This window comes from Chiloscyllium plagiosum, unplaced genomic scaffold (assembly GCF_037043375.1).
Source record: "Chiloscyllium plagiosum isolate Xiang-an unplaced genomic scaffold, Cpla_swu_hap1 HiC_scaffold_4, whole genome shotgun sequence".
Taxonomy (NCBI): Eukaryota; Metazoa; Chordata; class Chondrichthyes; order Orectolobiformes; family Hemiscylliidae; genus Chiloscyllium; species Chiloscyllium plagiosum.
The window spans coordinates 69972149-69985802 of record NW_028270142.1 but is presented as its reverse complement, the minus strand read 5'-3'; the positions used below and the strand labels follow the sequence as shown (position 1 = coordinate 69985802).

Here is a 13654-nt window from a genome sequence, read left to right as displayed (position 1 = left end):
CAGCTTACATGATAAACACAGTGCATGTGCTTCTACTGAATGTCTATGTCTCAAAGTCGAAGGGAAGGGGTACTCAGTCTAGTTAAGGGAGATAGTCTTCAGTTAGGGGTTTAATTATGGTAAGTCCAGGGCAGCCTCTGATATCAGTTCAGAAGCTGGACAATGGTCATTTGGTAAAATAGGGCAGTCATGGTCAGAATGCTCTCCTTGTGAGGTGCGAGGAGCCTACTGTCAAGCACCTATCTTGAATCTTTCAGGGCTTGTTCTGTGTTGCTGTTTCCTGAAATCAGAAAAAGGGAGGAACTAAATTAGATCAAAGTGGCTGACACAGCCATTCATGCTAGTGCAGGTGGAGGAAAAGTGTCCGAGTGAGTGAGAAAGAGGTTCAGAGGCAATGGAGGGTAATAGTGTGGGGGTGGATTTGGGTAGATGGAAGCAAGTGAGGGAAGATGCTGACATGTGACAGTGAGACTGGTAGTGCATAAACCATGGTGAGAGGTGGGTGCAACAGCAGAGAATACAGTGAATGAGAAGTCAGAGAGAGAAGGTGATAGAGTGGAGAAGGTCATTGACTATCCTTCTCAAGTACTGGATGTTTCTCCAGACAATTGAGACTTCCCTGACTTAGACCAGGCTGACACTGTCTGGTATTAGGAATGCTTCTGCTGGTCCTAGGAGAAGAAGACACCCTTCCTTTGCAATAAGTTGATCAGGTCTTTTTCCACAAGGCAGTGTTCCAACTTGCCCCACCTGCCACATCAGGAACAAATGTCAACAGCCATGCACAGGACTCCACGCCAGTTGACAGGGTTCACAATGCCTTTCAAAGGTAGTGCTGGTTCCAGGAATCCAATGGTTTTCCAGTAGTGGTGAATTCTTCCACCTACAATGAGTGCAAGAATCAAGCTAACATCAAATGAGCAGGGCACCACAGGGGCATGGTACATAGTTAATGAGTTAAGTTTGGGATGATAGTGCACTAAAATCAGCTAGGCCTTGTAGAAAGAAACCCTCCATCAAACTCGATGAAAACATTACACCTGATTTCTTGTAAGATATAGTCCTTTCTTTACTTTGTTTCTAGGTTTTTCCAGCCAGGGAAAGCGTCCTTGCTGTACCCATCTTCTCATATTTACCCCATAAGAATTTTCTAGGTTCCACCTGTCATACTTTGAAACTGTAGAGAATACAGGCCCAGTTTCCTCAATCTTTCCATCCTTCCTTCAATAAGGAGACCAAAGCTGTACCCAGCGACCCAGGTGAGGCATAACTGTATTAATCTCCTTTTATCAGTGCGCTGAGAGCGTTCTGTCTGGATGCATCACTACTTACTGTGGCAGCTTTACCATTTAAGATCGAAGACAGTTACAGAGAGTGATGAACTTGGACCAGACAATCATAAAGGCCAACCTCCCATCTATAGAATCCATCTACCAGGCTCGCTGTCAAGGAAACACATTATCAAAGATCCATCCCACCCTGGCAATGTTTTTCTACAACCTCTACCATCGGGGAGAAGGTACAGAAGCCTGAACACGCACCAGTTTTGAAACAGTTTCTACCCTACTGTTGTTAGAATACTGAATGGACTCACAAACTCTTTACATTCGCCCGTACCTGTGTTTTTGTTTTTGTTTACCTATTATTTACTTATCTATGCTACTTAACAATGTGATCTGGCACAACAAAGCTTTTCACTGTGCCTTGGTACATGTGACAGTAAATTCAATTCAATTCACCCATCCACCCGCAGAATATGAATCCCCTACATCCAAGCTCCAACTGCTTTCTCAGTCCGCATATCCCAGAGTGCAAATCGCCAGCCCTCCAAATTCTCAAACACCTTTCACCTTCCTTTTCCATCTCCGAATCCCACTCACCTGAAGCTGCACATTTCACCTTAAGCTCCAATTGTGTACTTGCACTCTCCTCCCCCAATGCCCAGACCCAAACTTTTGTCCCTACAAAACCCCAACCCAAGTCTTAATCACATGCCCTGATAAAAATCCAATGATCTGTCCAGAACACAACCCCAATTATCATTGCTTGCTTCACAACTCATTCCTCCAACTCCTTACTGCCAGCTCCCATTGAGGTCCAAATCACCTGATTCCCTTTCTCCCTGAAGGTGCGCAGGAGGCCTAAACCTTGCCAGTTTTGAGTCAGCATGGGAAAGATTCATTATCCAACGCATGCATCAGACAAAATATAGTTTGCCACCCTTTTTCACCTCTTATTGCATATCATAAAGAAACTGCCATCTTTTCTGAGTATGAGTTTTAGAAGTCTACCAGGCCCAACAAAGAGTCAGAGTAGGTATTAACGAGAGGACATTAAGCAAGAATTCAGTCCATCAGATTCCATGACTCTACCCTCTGAAAATCAGGATCCTAAGAAGTGGGAAATTTGACTCATCATGTTCAAGGATTATTAATAGTAATCGCTGAATTATTTGAAGACACCATCATTTTTTGCCTGGCTTGGCATCTTATTTTATTTTGCATGCTGCCTGCAATTTCCACAGGGAATTTCCTGATCTCCCCTATAAATTCAGTACAGGATCAGTGGAACCACCAACGTGACAAAGCTGTTTGAAAATGACAGAATTCACAATTGTCTTGAATGTATCTCTTATCCCTCTTGTCACGGGTTCTGCCAATGTCTGGAATTTCCCCCTCAAACCTCCCTCTTTTAAAAATCTGATCAAAGAGCGAATTCTGTAAATCTGAAACAAAAGCAGAAATTGCTGGAAAATCTCAGCAGGTCTGGCAGCATCTGTGGAGAGAAATCAGAGTTGATGTTTCAGGCCCAGTGACTGTCTTCCAGAACCGATGGCAGCTAGGAAAAGGATGCTTTTTACACAGAATTTGGGGTAAGAGTTGGGGGACAGGGGTTGTGGGGAGAGGTGCCAAGAGTAAACAATAGGTGGAGATAGAACCCAAAGATAGAAGAAAACAGTTGGACAGACAAAGGAGTGGTTTGAGTCAATCTGTGGGAATGAATAGGTGCTAATTGGGACTGTTAGTGACTGAAAACGTGTAAAGTGTGGTAGTAGCCCATGTGAGGCTAAGGTTTGGTATGTGGGGGTGGAGAAAGCATGAGGAAAGTGTCGGCTCATGCCCTAAACTTGTTGAACTCAGTAGGAGGTCTAAAATGCTGCAGGGTTCCCAAGCTAAAAATAAGGTGCTGTTCTTCCAGCTTGTGCCAAGCTTTGTCCACAGTCCTCTACAGAGTCTACGGTATTTGCTGCTCACAATGTGGACTCTCTTGTACATTGGGGAAACAAAGTCCAGACTGGGTGAGAGCTTCACTGAACACTTCCGTTCTGTCTTCAAACAAGACCCCAAGTTTCCAGTTGCTTGCCTTATCAATGTACCAGAATGTTTTCTGATCAACATCTCCGTCTCAGGCCTGCAGCAGTTCTTCAGTGAAGCTCAGCCCAAGCTGGAAGAATAGCAACTCATTTCCTACTTTGTAACGCACCATCATCTTCAAATCATTTCCTTGAGAAAGCTTTTTAATCACCCCTCCTAATGTCTCCGCTTTCTCATAATTCATTTTCACTGCTATTTCTCAGTGATGTTTAGAGAAATGATTGGTATTTATGGAACTTGAATACTGCTGAAAAAATACACACTTTGTTAAAGCAAAAACATTAATGAGCAAATATTTCAATGGAAGTTATTTAGTGTCAGGACCTACAAACTGCAGTCAAATACCAAAGCGCATTTGCAATTAATTAGGTTAGTGTGTCAATTCAATTTTCTCATTTATATGTCAATAGGACACTGACTATGCAGAGTAGGTTGACAGGTAGAGCTCATGAGATTTATGCATTATTATCAGAAGATAGTATGGATTGTGATGCAGTAAATTAAAGGATTTGATACATGAGAGTTAGCTCCTGAGGCATAGAGGGAACAGTTTTGAAACTTTAGGAAACTCAACATGTCCAGCATACAGCAACACAGATGGAACTTTCAGTTATCTAACTACATTAAGGTGCTGATATGGAACTGGTTAATTTGATCTAAGGTACCTGTCAGTATCAGTGGATGGTTGCTGGATTTCTATCCTTGGGCAAGCTGCTCTTCTGTTTGCTAAAGAAACCTGGCTGTTTAGTCAGTAGATAAAATAAGACACACTGTTAGCACAACACGAATACGAACTTAAGGAGCAAACTGGGCTTTAATTTTCTTTACATATGATATGATAAAAAGGATTCTTTTAACATATTGGTAACCTTCATGAATGAATTAATTGAGTGGCTAAAATCATAATTTTTTGTAAAAAGTAAATACCTTATTTTAAATTGAAATACAGTTTCTCAGAATATAGAAAGATTATCTGACACTTATTCAATTATGTTATGTTCCATTTAACTAGACTTTCAGGCGTCTCATTAAGGAATGTTGCAACAGGACAACATTTTATGGGAATGATATGTCACTATTGCCATCTTGGCTGTTTTGACAATGGCAAAGAGAAGAATTTTAAAGAGAGGGAGTAAAATCAAGAAGGCAAGCCAATCCTTCCATCTCTTGGAAGGATATGAAAACTAATGCTGCTTAGCCCTGGAAGCAATTTATCTTAGACCTACTGATTGCGAGTTACTGCTTGGCACAACAGAAGGGGAGAATTCATTTTTTTTAAAGAGCTAAGATTAAAATTTGCATTGCCAATGATAAATGGAATTTTATTCACATAATTAACCTAACTCAACACTCAAGCTTTGTTGCCAAGCAAGAACAAATTACACCATTGTTTAGTGTGACATTTCTGTATAGGATGACCATCTGAAAAACTAATTTTACTTCAGCTCCGCAGGCAGTTGACACACATACAATGCTGCCTGAGTAATTCTTTCAAAAGGACTGCAAGGTGGAATTTTCCTTCATTACAATTTGGGTAATTAGTAATATTATTTGTTTTTCCTCGCAAAATAACATATGACTATGGTTAGTGACCAGGTTTCTCAAAGGGATTGCAGCAACTCTTTGATATGCTCTCCTTACCAACAGGCTGAATTATTAGTAAATGCTCAGTTGACAAATATGTGAAATACTTGCAAAAATAGAAGATGCGTATTTCTCTCTCTTCCTTCCTATTCCAATTATCTCCTGAATACGTTAAGAGGGTTGAGCTTCCACAAACGTATGAGGCTTCCTCCACTACCTCTTTTAAGTGGGCATTTTTCATGAGTGAGTCCAGAGTCAATGATATGAGTTTGGTCACACATATGGGGCTCATAGCTAGCTCTAATACTGTTCTTATTGTCTTTGTGTGACAAGTAGGTCTGAAGACTGATCAGATCAATAATGGATTCCACAGTGATCAGTGCATGTGCAATTCTGCTACTGCAAGCTTTTATAGAAGGGAAAAGTAAACAAAAAAATCTAATCAAATTGATATAAGCTTCAACAAAATTAGTTCAGATATTTCTTACATTGGCAATAAAATTAGGATCTGTGCTGTAATTAATTATTTTAGGCAGATTCAGTAAGAAACAAAAAAAAGCAGTACTGTATTCTATGAGACTAAACAACTACCCAAGTTAACAGACCTTGAAAATGATGCGAGAATCAGGAGAATCCATAATAGAGTAGCTGAATATTCTGTTCTGACCCAGTGCCCAAAATTTTTCTTTGTAAAAGTATTATTTAAAATAGGAGAAAGTGAGGTCTGCAGATGCTGGAGATTAGAGCTGGAAATGTGTTGCTGGAAAAGCGCAGCAGGTCAGGCAGCATCCAAGGAACAGGAGAATCGACGTTTCGGGCTCCTCCTGAAGAAGGGCTTATGCCCGAAACGTCGATTCTCCTGTTCCCTGGATGCTGCCTGACCTGCTGTGCTTTTCCAGCAACACATTTCCAGCTATTATTTAAAATAACCAGATAACTCAAATTTGGGATTCTTACTTCTCTAAGGTCAGAAGTCAGGATTATGATGTAGTAAATAAAATAGTATTCTTGGTGCATAAGAGTTAGCTCCTGAAGCATAGAAGGAAAGGTTCCTTAAAGAAACAAACTGGGACAGATCTACACTGTATTTTAAAGGGTAAAGCAACATCATTTTGCCCGCTGGACAAAGCTTCAGGAATTAAGACCAGATATGAGGCTTTCAGGGAAATAATTTCATTTGAACACTTTAATAACCTATTTAAATAAAAGCAAAATACCACATGCTGGAAATCTGAAGTAAAAGCAAAGTGCGAGAGAAACTCTGCAGATCTGGTAGCATCTGTGGACAGAAACAGAGTTAATGTTTCAAGCCCAGGATGACCGTTGCCCACAACTTCCTCGACTTGAAATGTTAACTCTAGGACAAAGGTTTAGATTTTCCATTACGGGGTATTTGCTACTAGAGATTTTCCTACAAAGGGCTTTCGTCCATTCAAATTAATCTATGGAAGTGAGACATCCATTAAAATTGACCAAGAAAGTTCCAGATGTCGAGATGAGATTCTTGTTAGGGAGCAGCGAGATGCCTTTGAAGTGGGATTATTATTTGTTGTTAAGCTAATTAACTGATTATCCTATCTCATTAATATGCAGCCTCCATACCTACCCCCCATTGCAGTGAAACCAGATGCTGTAAATGCTTGACTTGGAAATACGAATGGCTACCTGGTTACCATCAGCTCACCACTTGATCCTCAAGACTACTATCTTATAATGTGGCAACAATATCTCAGGGGATGGTCCAGCAAAGTGCCTGCATGTACTCCACATTGAAAAACACTTCCATCCTACACATGCCAACCTCTCAGTGCCATCATAGACAACCAGAAAGCTGGAAGAGCTAAAACATCAGACATCTCCACCTCCTGATGTTGCCTGGCTAGCTGTGCTCTTCCAGCCTCCTGCTATTCTGCTTTGGATTCCAGCATCTACAGTTTTTTTTGTCTCTGTGCCATCATGGCAGGTCTCTGACACAACTACAAAATTCTGCTGCTCTTCAATGCTGCCTCTTTGGAGTGTGCCAGTGTTCATCAATGAAAAGCTACTTCAAGGACACTTCATGCTCATGGTCAGGCACACAATTCACAGGCTAGTTAACTCAGCCACATTAGGGAGATTTAAACAATCCTTGGATTGTGATGGGATAGTGTAGGGGGACAAGCTGAGAATAGTTCACAGATCGGCGAAACCTCGAGAGCCAAAGGGCCTGTTCTGCACTATATTATTCTATGTTCTAAGTACACCAGGCTATATTTCATGGTGCTCACTTGATCTTTTAGTGCTGACCTAGATGCTCACAGCACTACCGCGCCTTGCCCTTCTTTTGCACTTTAATCCCTCACCCAGAGCTTAAAGGCTCATAATACTGCAGTACTGCTTTGCTGTTTATTGTTGAAATGAAGCCAAGCATCTTGACATAGTTGTCTTCAGTCAATAATCAAGGGGTTAGACATGTTGCTGTACAGCAGTGTATCACATCAATCTCACCTGCACCAGTTGTGTAAACAACATGAACACTATATCTGCTTCCAATAAATGGCAATGTCTCAGTGTGTTGAGGGAGTGTTCCTCACAGATGCCCGTGGTGGAACTTGTCAGTCAGGGGTCACAGAACAGTAAGTGAAGGGCTACCTTCGATATTAGTCCAGGGGCTTGGGTATGGTCATCATTCAGGAGTTCACATCGGTTCAGTCCAGAGAGTGGGCCATGGTCAGCCCTGTGGGTGCACTACAAACAGACTGAGGAGTCATAGGAACACAACTGGAGAATTGTACAGTTATCATTGAGGAGTCCGCTCACTCATTATTTCATGCTGTACAGATAAATTGCTCAGGGAGGTGGGCCACGATCAGTACGTATTTCTGTCCATTAAGCGGGATTGGTTTGTTTGGGCATCTTGCTGTAGGAAAGGGGCTGAGCATCCAAAATGGTGGGGAGTGGATGCAGAATGCTGAGATAAAGAAGGAGGGCAGGGTACGTGCAGCAGCCATGGCTGACAAGAGAAATCAGGGACAGCATAAAAGCAAAAAAAAAGCATACAATGTGGTGAAGTCGAGTTGGAAGCCACAGGATTGGGAAGCCTTTTAAAAAAAAAACTAAAAAGCAAGAAGTGAGCAGAAGATGAGAGAGAAGTGAGAGTAAGGAATACAAAAGAAGATTGCAAGACTTTTTTTAGATACCTAAATGCTAAGAGAGAGGCCAGATTGGAAATTAAACCATTGGAAAATGGGGCTGGAAAAGTAATAATGGGGAACAAAGAAATGGCTGAAGAAGTGAATAGGTACTTTGAATTAGTTTTCAGTGAGACACTGGCGAAGGATGCCAGAACTTCAAGAGAGTCGGGGGAAAAGGTGAGTGTAGTGGCCATCAATAAGGAGAAAGTGCTGAGGAAGCTATAGGATAAATCACCCTGATCAAAGTTCTGAAGGAGATAGCAGAGGAGATTGTGGAGGCATTGGTAGTGATCTGAAGTCAGGGTGGGTGCCAGAAGACTGGAAAATGGCTAATGCTACACACCTTGTTTAAATAGGGAGGGAGGCAGAAGACAGGAAACTATAGGCTGGTAAGCCTGAACTTGGTTGTTTGTAAGACTTTATGGTTCATTACTGAGGATGAGTTCACAGAGGACCTGGAACTGCATGGTAAAATAGGAATGTATCAGAATGGCTGACTCATTCTCTGACCCAAGCAGAGGTCATGCCTGACAAATCTGTTAGAACTCTTGGATGAGATAATAAGCATCATTTGTGGAGCTGCCCCTTGAAGCTGGCCAATGTGGTCATGGAGCTGGTAGCTGCAAGACACAAAAGAAAGTGCTGTGACCAATTTGTAAAAGTTGAAGTAAGTGAAAAATATATTGACCACAGGGTTAATTTGAGAGTTGCACAACAATGATTCTTATTTAGTTGACAAGACTTGGATGCGAAAGTGAGGTCTGCAGATGCTGGAGATCAGAGCTGGAAATGTGTTGCTGGAAAAGCGCAGCAGGTCAGGCAGCATCCAGGGAACAGGAGAATCGACGTTTCGGGCATAAGCCCTTCTTCAGGAATGGCCCTGGTCCTCTCTGGCAAGGGCCAAGATCCATTCCTCACAAGTGTGAAGAGCTGAATGTACAGCATTTTATAATCTACCTGGCCCCTTACAGCCCTATTGTGGGTCATTTTTGCCTGAAATGAAACAAAGGGAAGGATTGAGTGAGATGGCACAGCTATCAATGTTAGTACAGGTCAGAAAAAAGGCAGTGAACTGTCCCGAAGGAATTAGCAGGTTGTGCAGAGGCTAGGAATGATTAATGGTGTGGGGTATTGATATGGGGAATAGCGACCAAGGAATGTCTCTGCATGCAAATACGATAGTAGTACAGCATGAGTCTTGGTGGGTGGTTGGTACAGTAGCTGAAATACCCTAAGTATGAGTTAGCTTGGGAAGATGAAGGCACTTACCCTGTCAAAGCAGAAAATGTCATTGATATTTTTCATACACTGCTCATTGTTCCTCCAAACTGTGGAGACTGCATTGACCTGGATGGTAACCTGGGCAGAATGTTATGGTGTGGTATCCTTGCTGATCATGGGAAAAATTGGACATCCATTCACCAGGATCCTGAGGTCCTATCCACAAAGCAGGGCATTGATCTCCGAACTTTTGTCATTGTATCCACCAAAATGTGTGCAGCCATGTAGAGCTGCTTTGGAATGCAAGTGAATGTTTGGGTGTTGCGATGTATCAGTCTATTTCAGGATTTGCAGCCAGTGGCAAGTGCCCCCAGCTATGGCAAGGATGAGAATCCAACTAGTACAAGAAAGCAGCCATGGGGACAGGGCGCTTAGTTAATGAGGCGAGTTTGGGATGATAGGTGTGAGAAAACTCACAACTTACTGGAGAGAAAATCCCTTTATAAAGCGCACTGAAATTGTAACTGAGCCAAAATATGCTAAGATTTACTATTATTACCTTTACAAGGCAAAAGTCTGAAAATGAGATTCAGTGGTTCATTCAAGGTAATTTAGAGAATTAGTGCAGACCGAGTGCCTGGAGCGTGTCACGGCTGGAGCTGCAGCAGAGCAGTTGCGGGTCAGAGCTCAGATCGGGAACAGAATGAACATGGGCCCGCTTGGTGGGGTGGGGGAGGGGAATGAGCCCAACAGGTGATCCAGGATAGAGACCAGCACATGGAGGCAGTGAGGCCTTGTGTTCTGAAGCCCGGTGGGCAGACACACAGTGGAAGAGGGCTATAATTTAAATACTTTTAAGACACTTTATATGATCATTCTGGATTTTTTAAGATCTGTTTTTCCATGCTAGTTGTTTTTTCTACTATTTCAATTCTATAACAACACTTAAAATATCTGCAACTAGGTACCCTGTACCTAGGATGGCGCCGAGAGGTGACATTACAAGCTTTTCACTGCATTCATTCAAGCACACATGACAATAAAAAAAATCATCACAAGAAGAAAATGATTATGCCATATCAACATGTTAAAACACTGCCATTGCAAAAATAATGAGAGATGACAGAGGCAGTGATGGCAAGGTAGAACGAGATGTGGACAATTGTAAGACCATAAGACACAGGAGCACAAATAGACCATTCAGCCCTCTGAGTCTGCTGAACCATTCTGATAATCTTCAATTCCTTTTTACTGTCTTTTCCCCACAACTCTTTATTATCTTAGTATTAAAAATCTGCTTATCTTAGTCATACTTAATGACCAAGCCCCAACAGTTTTCTGTGGTAAAGTAATTCATAGATTCAGTAATTTCAGAGAAGAAATTCCTCCTCATTTCTGCCATAAATATATGACCCCTTTCTGCATCCATCCTGCCACCCTCTCAAAATCTTGTACATTTCAATAAGGTCACCTCTCATTCTTCTAAATTCCAATAAGTACAGGTCCAAACAATTCAACCTCTCCTGATAAGAAATTACCTCCATAGCCATGATCAACTGAGTGAACTTTCTCCAACTTTCTCTAACTGCCTCCAATGTTAGTATATTATTCCTGAGATAATGGGACCAAAACTATTCATGGTATTCCAGCTGTGGTTTGAGTACAGTGTTACATTAGTTTAGTAAGACCTCTCCATTTTTTATACTCCATGCTTATTGAAATAAGGACCAATATTCCACTGAAATTCAATGCTTTTTTTCACATATGCACAAGAACGCTAAATCCTGCTGTGCAAGAGTTTCCGGAATCTTTCGTTATTTAAGTAATATTCGCTCCTCTATTCTTCCTGCCAAAATATGTGGCCTCACATTTCGTAATGTCACATTCCATCTGCTAAGTTTTTGCACACTTGCTTAACTTATCCATTTCCATTCACAGACTCGGTTACAATCAGATCAAATGCATCTTAGAGTGCTGACAGGGTTAAGGGAGCAAATTATGGAGCTGTTAACAAAAATCTTTTAGGCCTCTCTAAAGGATTTATCCCAGGGGACTGGAGGATTGCCAATGTGATACCGTTGTTTAAGAAAAAGAGAAAGGATAACCCAAGAAACCAGAGACCTGTCAGCTTGACATCAAGAGTTGGGAGGTCATGTTGTGGCTGGACAGGACATTGGTTCGGCCACTGTTGGAATATTGCGTGCAACTCTGGTCTCCTTCCTATCGGAAAGATGTTGTGAAACTTGAAAGAGTTCAAAATAGATTTACAAGAATGTTGCCAGGGTTGGAGGATTTGAGCTATAGGGAGAGGCTGAAGAGACTGGGGCTGTTTTCCCTGTAGCGTAGGAGGCTGAGGGGTGACCTTATAGAGATTTACAAAATTATGAGGGGCATAGATAGGGTAAATAGGCAAAGTCTTATCCCTAGGGTCGGTGAGTCCAGAACTAGAGAGCGTAGGTTTAGGGTGAGAGGGGAAAGATATAAAAGAGACCAAAGGGGCAACTTTTGCACACGGAGGGTGATACGGGTATGGAATGAGCTGCCTGAGGAAGTGGTGGAGGCTGGTGCAATTGCAACATTAAGAGGCATTTGGATAGGTATATGAATAGGAAAGGTTTGGAGGGATATGGGCCGAGTGCTGGCAGGTGGGATTAGATTGGGTTGGGATATCTGGTCAACATGGACGGATTGGACCGAAGGGTCTGTTTCCATGCTGTACATCTCTATGACTCTATGACCACCACCGCAAAGAAATCAGGAGGGCAATTAGCCATACGCAATAACTTCTGTCCTCGCTCGTGATGCCCACATTGCATTAATTTTTAAAAAAAGTGGTTAATTGTTGACTTTTCACAAGGATTCTTCTTACATCTGAAGAAATTAAGAATGCCTGCCTGAGTTTCAAGTCTACTTGGTTCATTCCCCTGAGGTCTTCCCATAATGGATACTAAGTGTGTGACTATGGAAGTGCCAAGGGTACTTGAACTGGAATTGGAAGCTAGGAGTCCGGGTCATTCGGAGCATGATGAATTATGGAGAATCAAAGGTTGGGGGGGGGGGGGTGGTTATAACTGGTATGCCAAGTAGATGGCCTAACATCTCCTACAGTTACTGGGACAAATATCTTGAAAAATTAGACATTCTAACCAGCCCATTGGGGTTTGCTCATTGGCCAGGTTGCTATCTCTAATCTATCTCAGGGGTCAGTCTTCCAGGATCAATCTAGCCATTGTCCCATTTCTCTGGAGCTAAAATTACATGTCACATGTTCCTTTAAATCAAGGAAACTCTGCTGAATTTGACAATCTGTTGGTTTGAGCCAATCACCTTGGTAAGAGAAATATGGTCCAAAATGTTGAAGGAAGTTAAAAGGAGTGGTATCAAATATTCAGTGTCCAGGAGGAAGGTTAATGAAACACCCTCAGAAATTCTTTGCAGGAGAGCTGAGGTGACCAATATAACAACAACTTTGGAAAAAAAAACATGGCTGAGTGCTTTCAACTGACTTGATGACCTTAGGACATTTGTTTAGCTTAGACCAAGCCAGCCCACAGGTACATCCTGAGGAGATTCAACATGTTAGCAAGCCCAGGTCAACAGTAGACTGCAGCATTCTTGGTCAGTTAGGTAACAGAAATAGGATAAAGTACTGTTAAGTGTAAATAATGCATCATAAGTTAATTCTTCTATTCTCTCAAGTTGGGAAGACTTCTTGTATAATGAAAGCATGGTGACAATCAATATCATGAACCATGGTAAACATTGTACACCCTCCATATCAAAAAGTTTCACAATCTCACTGCAAAATGGTAAAATGATGGGAATATTACATTTAATAGATCCAAAATGCTAATACAATCATGTTCTCAAGGGTACGCAGTTTACATTCTTGCAAGGTTTGCAGAAAGAGCGGTCACCAATGTGTAAGGATGATTTATATATGTGTTTCTATAGTTCTGCTCTTTCAACCTTTAGGCCAAGACTCCCAGAAAAGCTGTTCTCACCCTCCCCTTTGTATAAGTTACATAAATGAAAGGAATCCACAAGCTCTAGAAGTGATTCTAAGAACACTTTACTGCAACATTCCCTCATACTACATTAATCATCCAATTTGCCAGAGGATTGGATGGGAGTCTATCATGCTAAGGACAGACTCTATAGGGTTACAGTACATTACTTATCTTACCTATAGTGCTCTGATGTTCCATTGACTATAGAATGATTAGACCATGCACTGTGACTTCCACCATTGTACCATCTTTCAAAAAGCACAGTAAAACAAACTGAATGTTAGAAACACAC

General features: G+C 41.7%; 1 protein-coding gene across 43 annotated transcripts in view; it reads right to left on the bottom strand.

Annotated features, from left to right (window-relative positions):
• Nucleotides 1-13654, bottom strand: part of rims2a (regulating synaptic membrane exocytosis 2a) — a 1173408-nt gene that overhangs the window by 346374 nt on the left and 813380 nt on the right. For 26 of the 43 annotated variants that reach the window (XM_087986315.1, XM_087986320.1, XM_087986346.1 and 23 more), the window contains 2 exons: nt 13539-13610; nt 4040-4114 (listed from right to left, as the gene is read on the bottom strand). The exons of the other annotated variants lie outside the window; for them this stretch is intronic. In XM_087986315.1, the coding sequence (XP_087842441.1) occupies nt 4040-4114; nt 13539-13610 (147 nt within the window). The remainder of the gene's footprint in view (nt 1-4039; nt 4115-13538; nt 13611-13654) is intronic. 43 annotated transcript variants of the gene reach the window in all.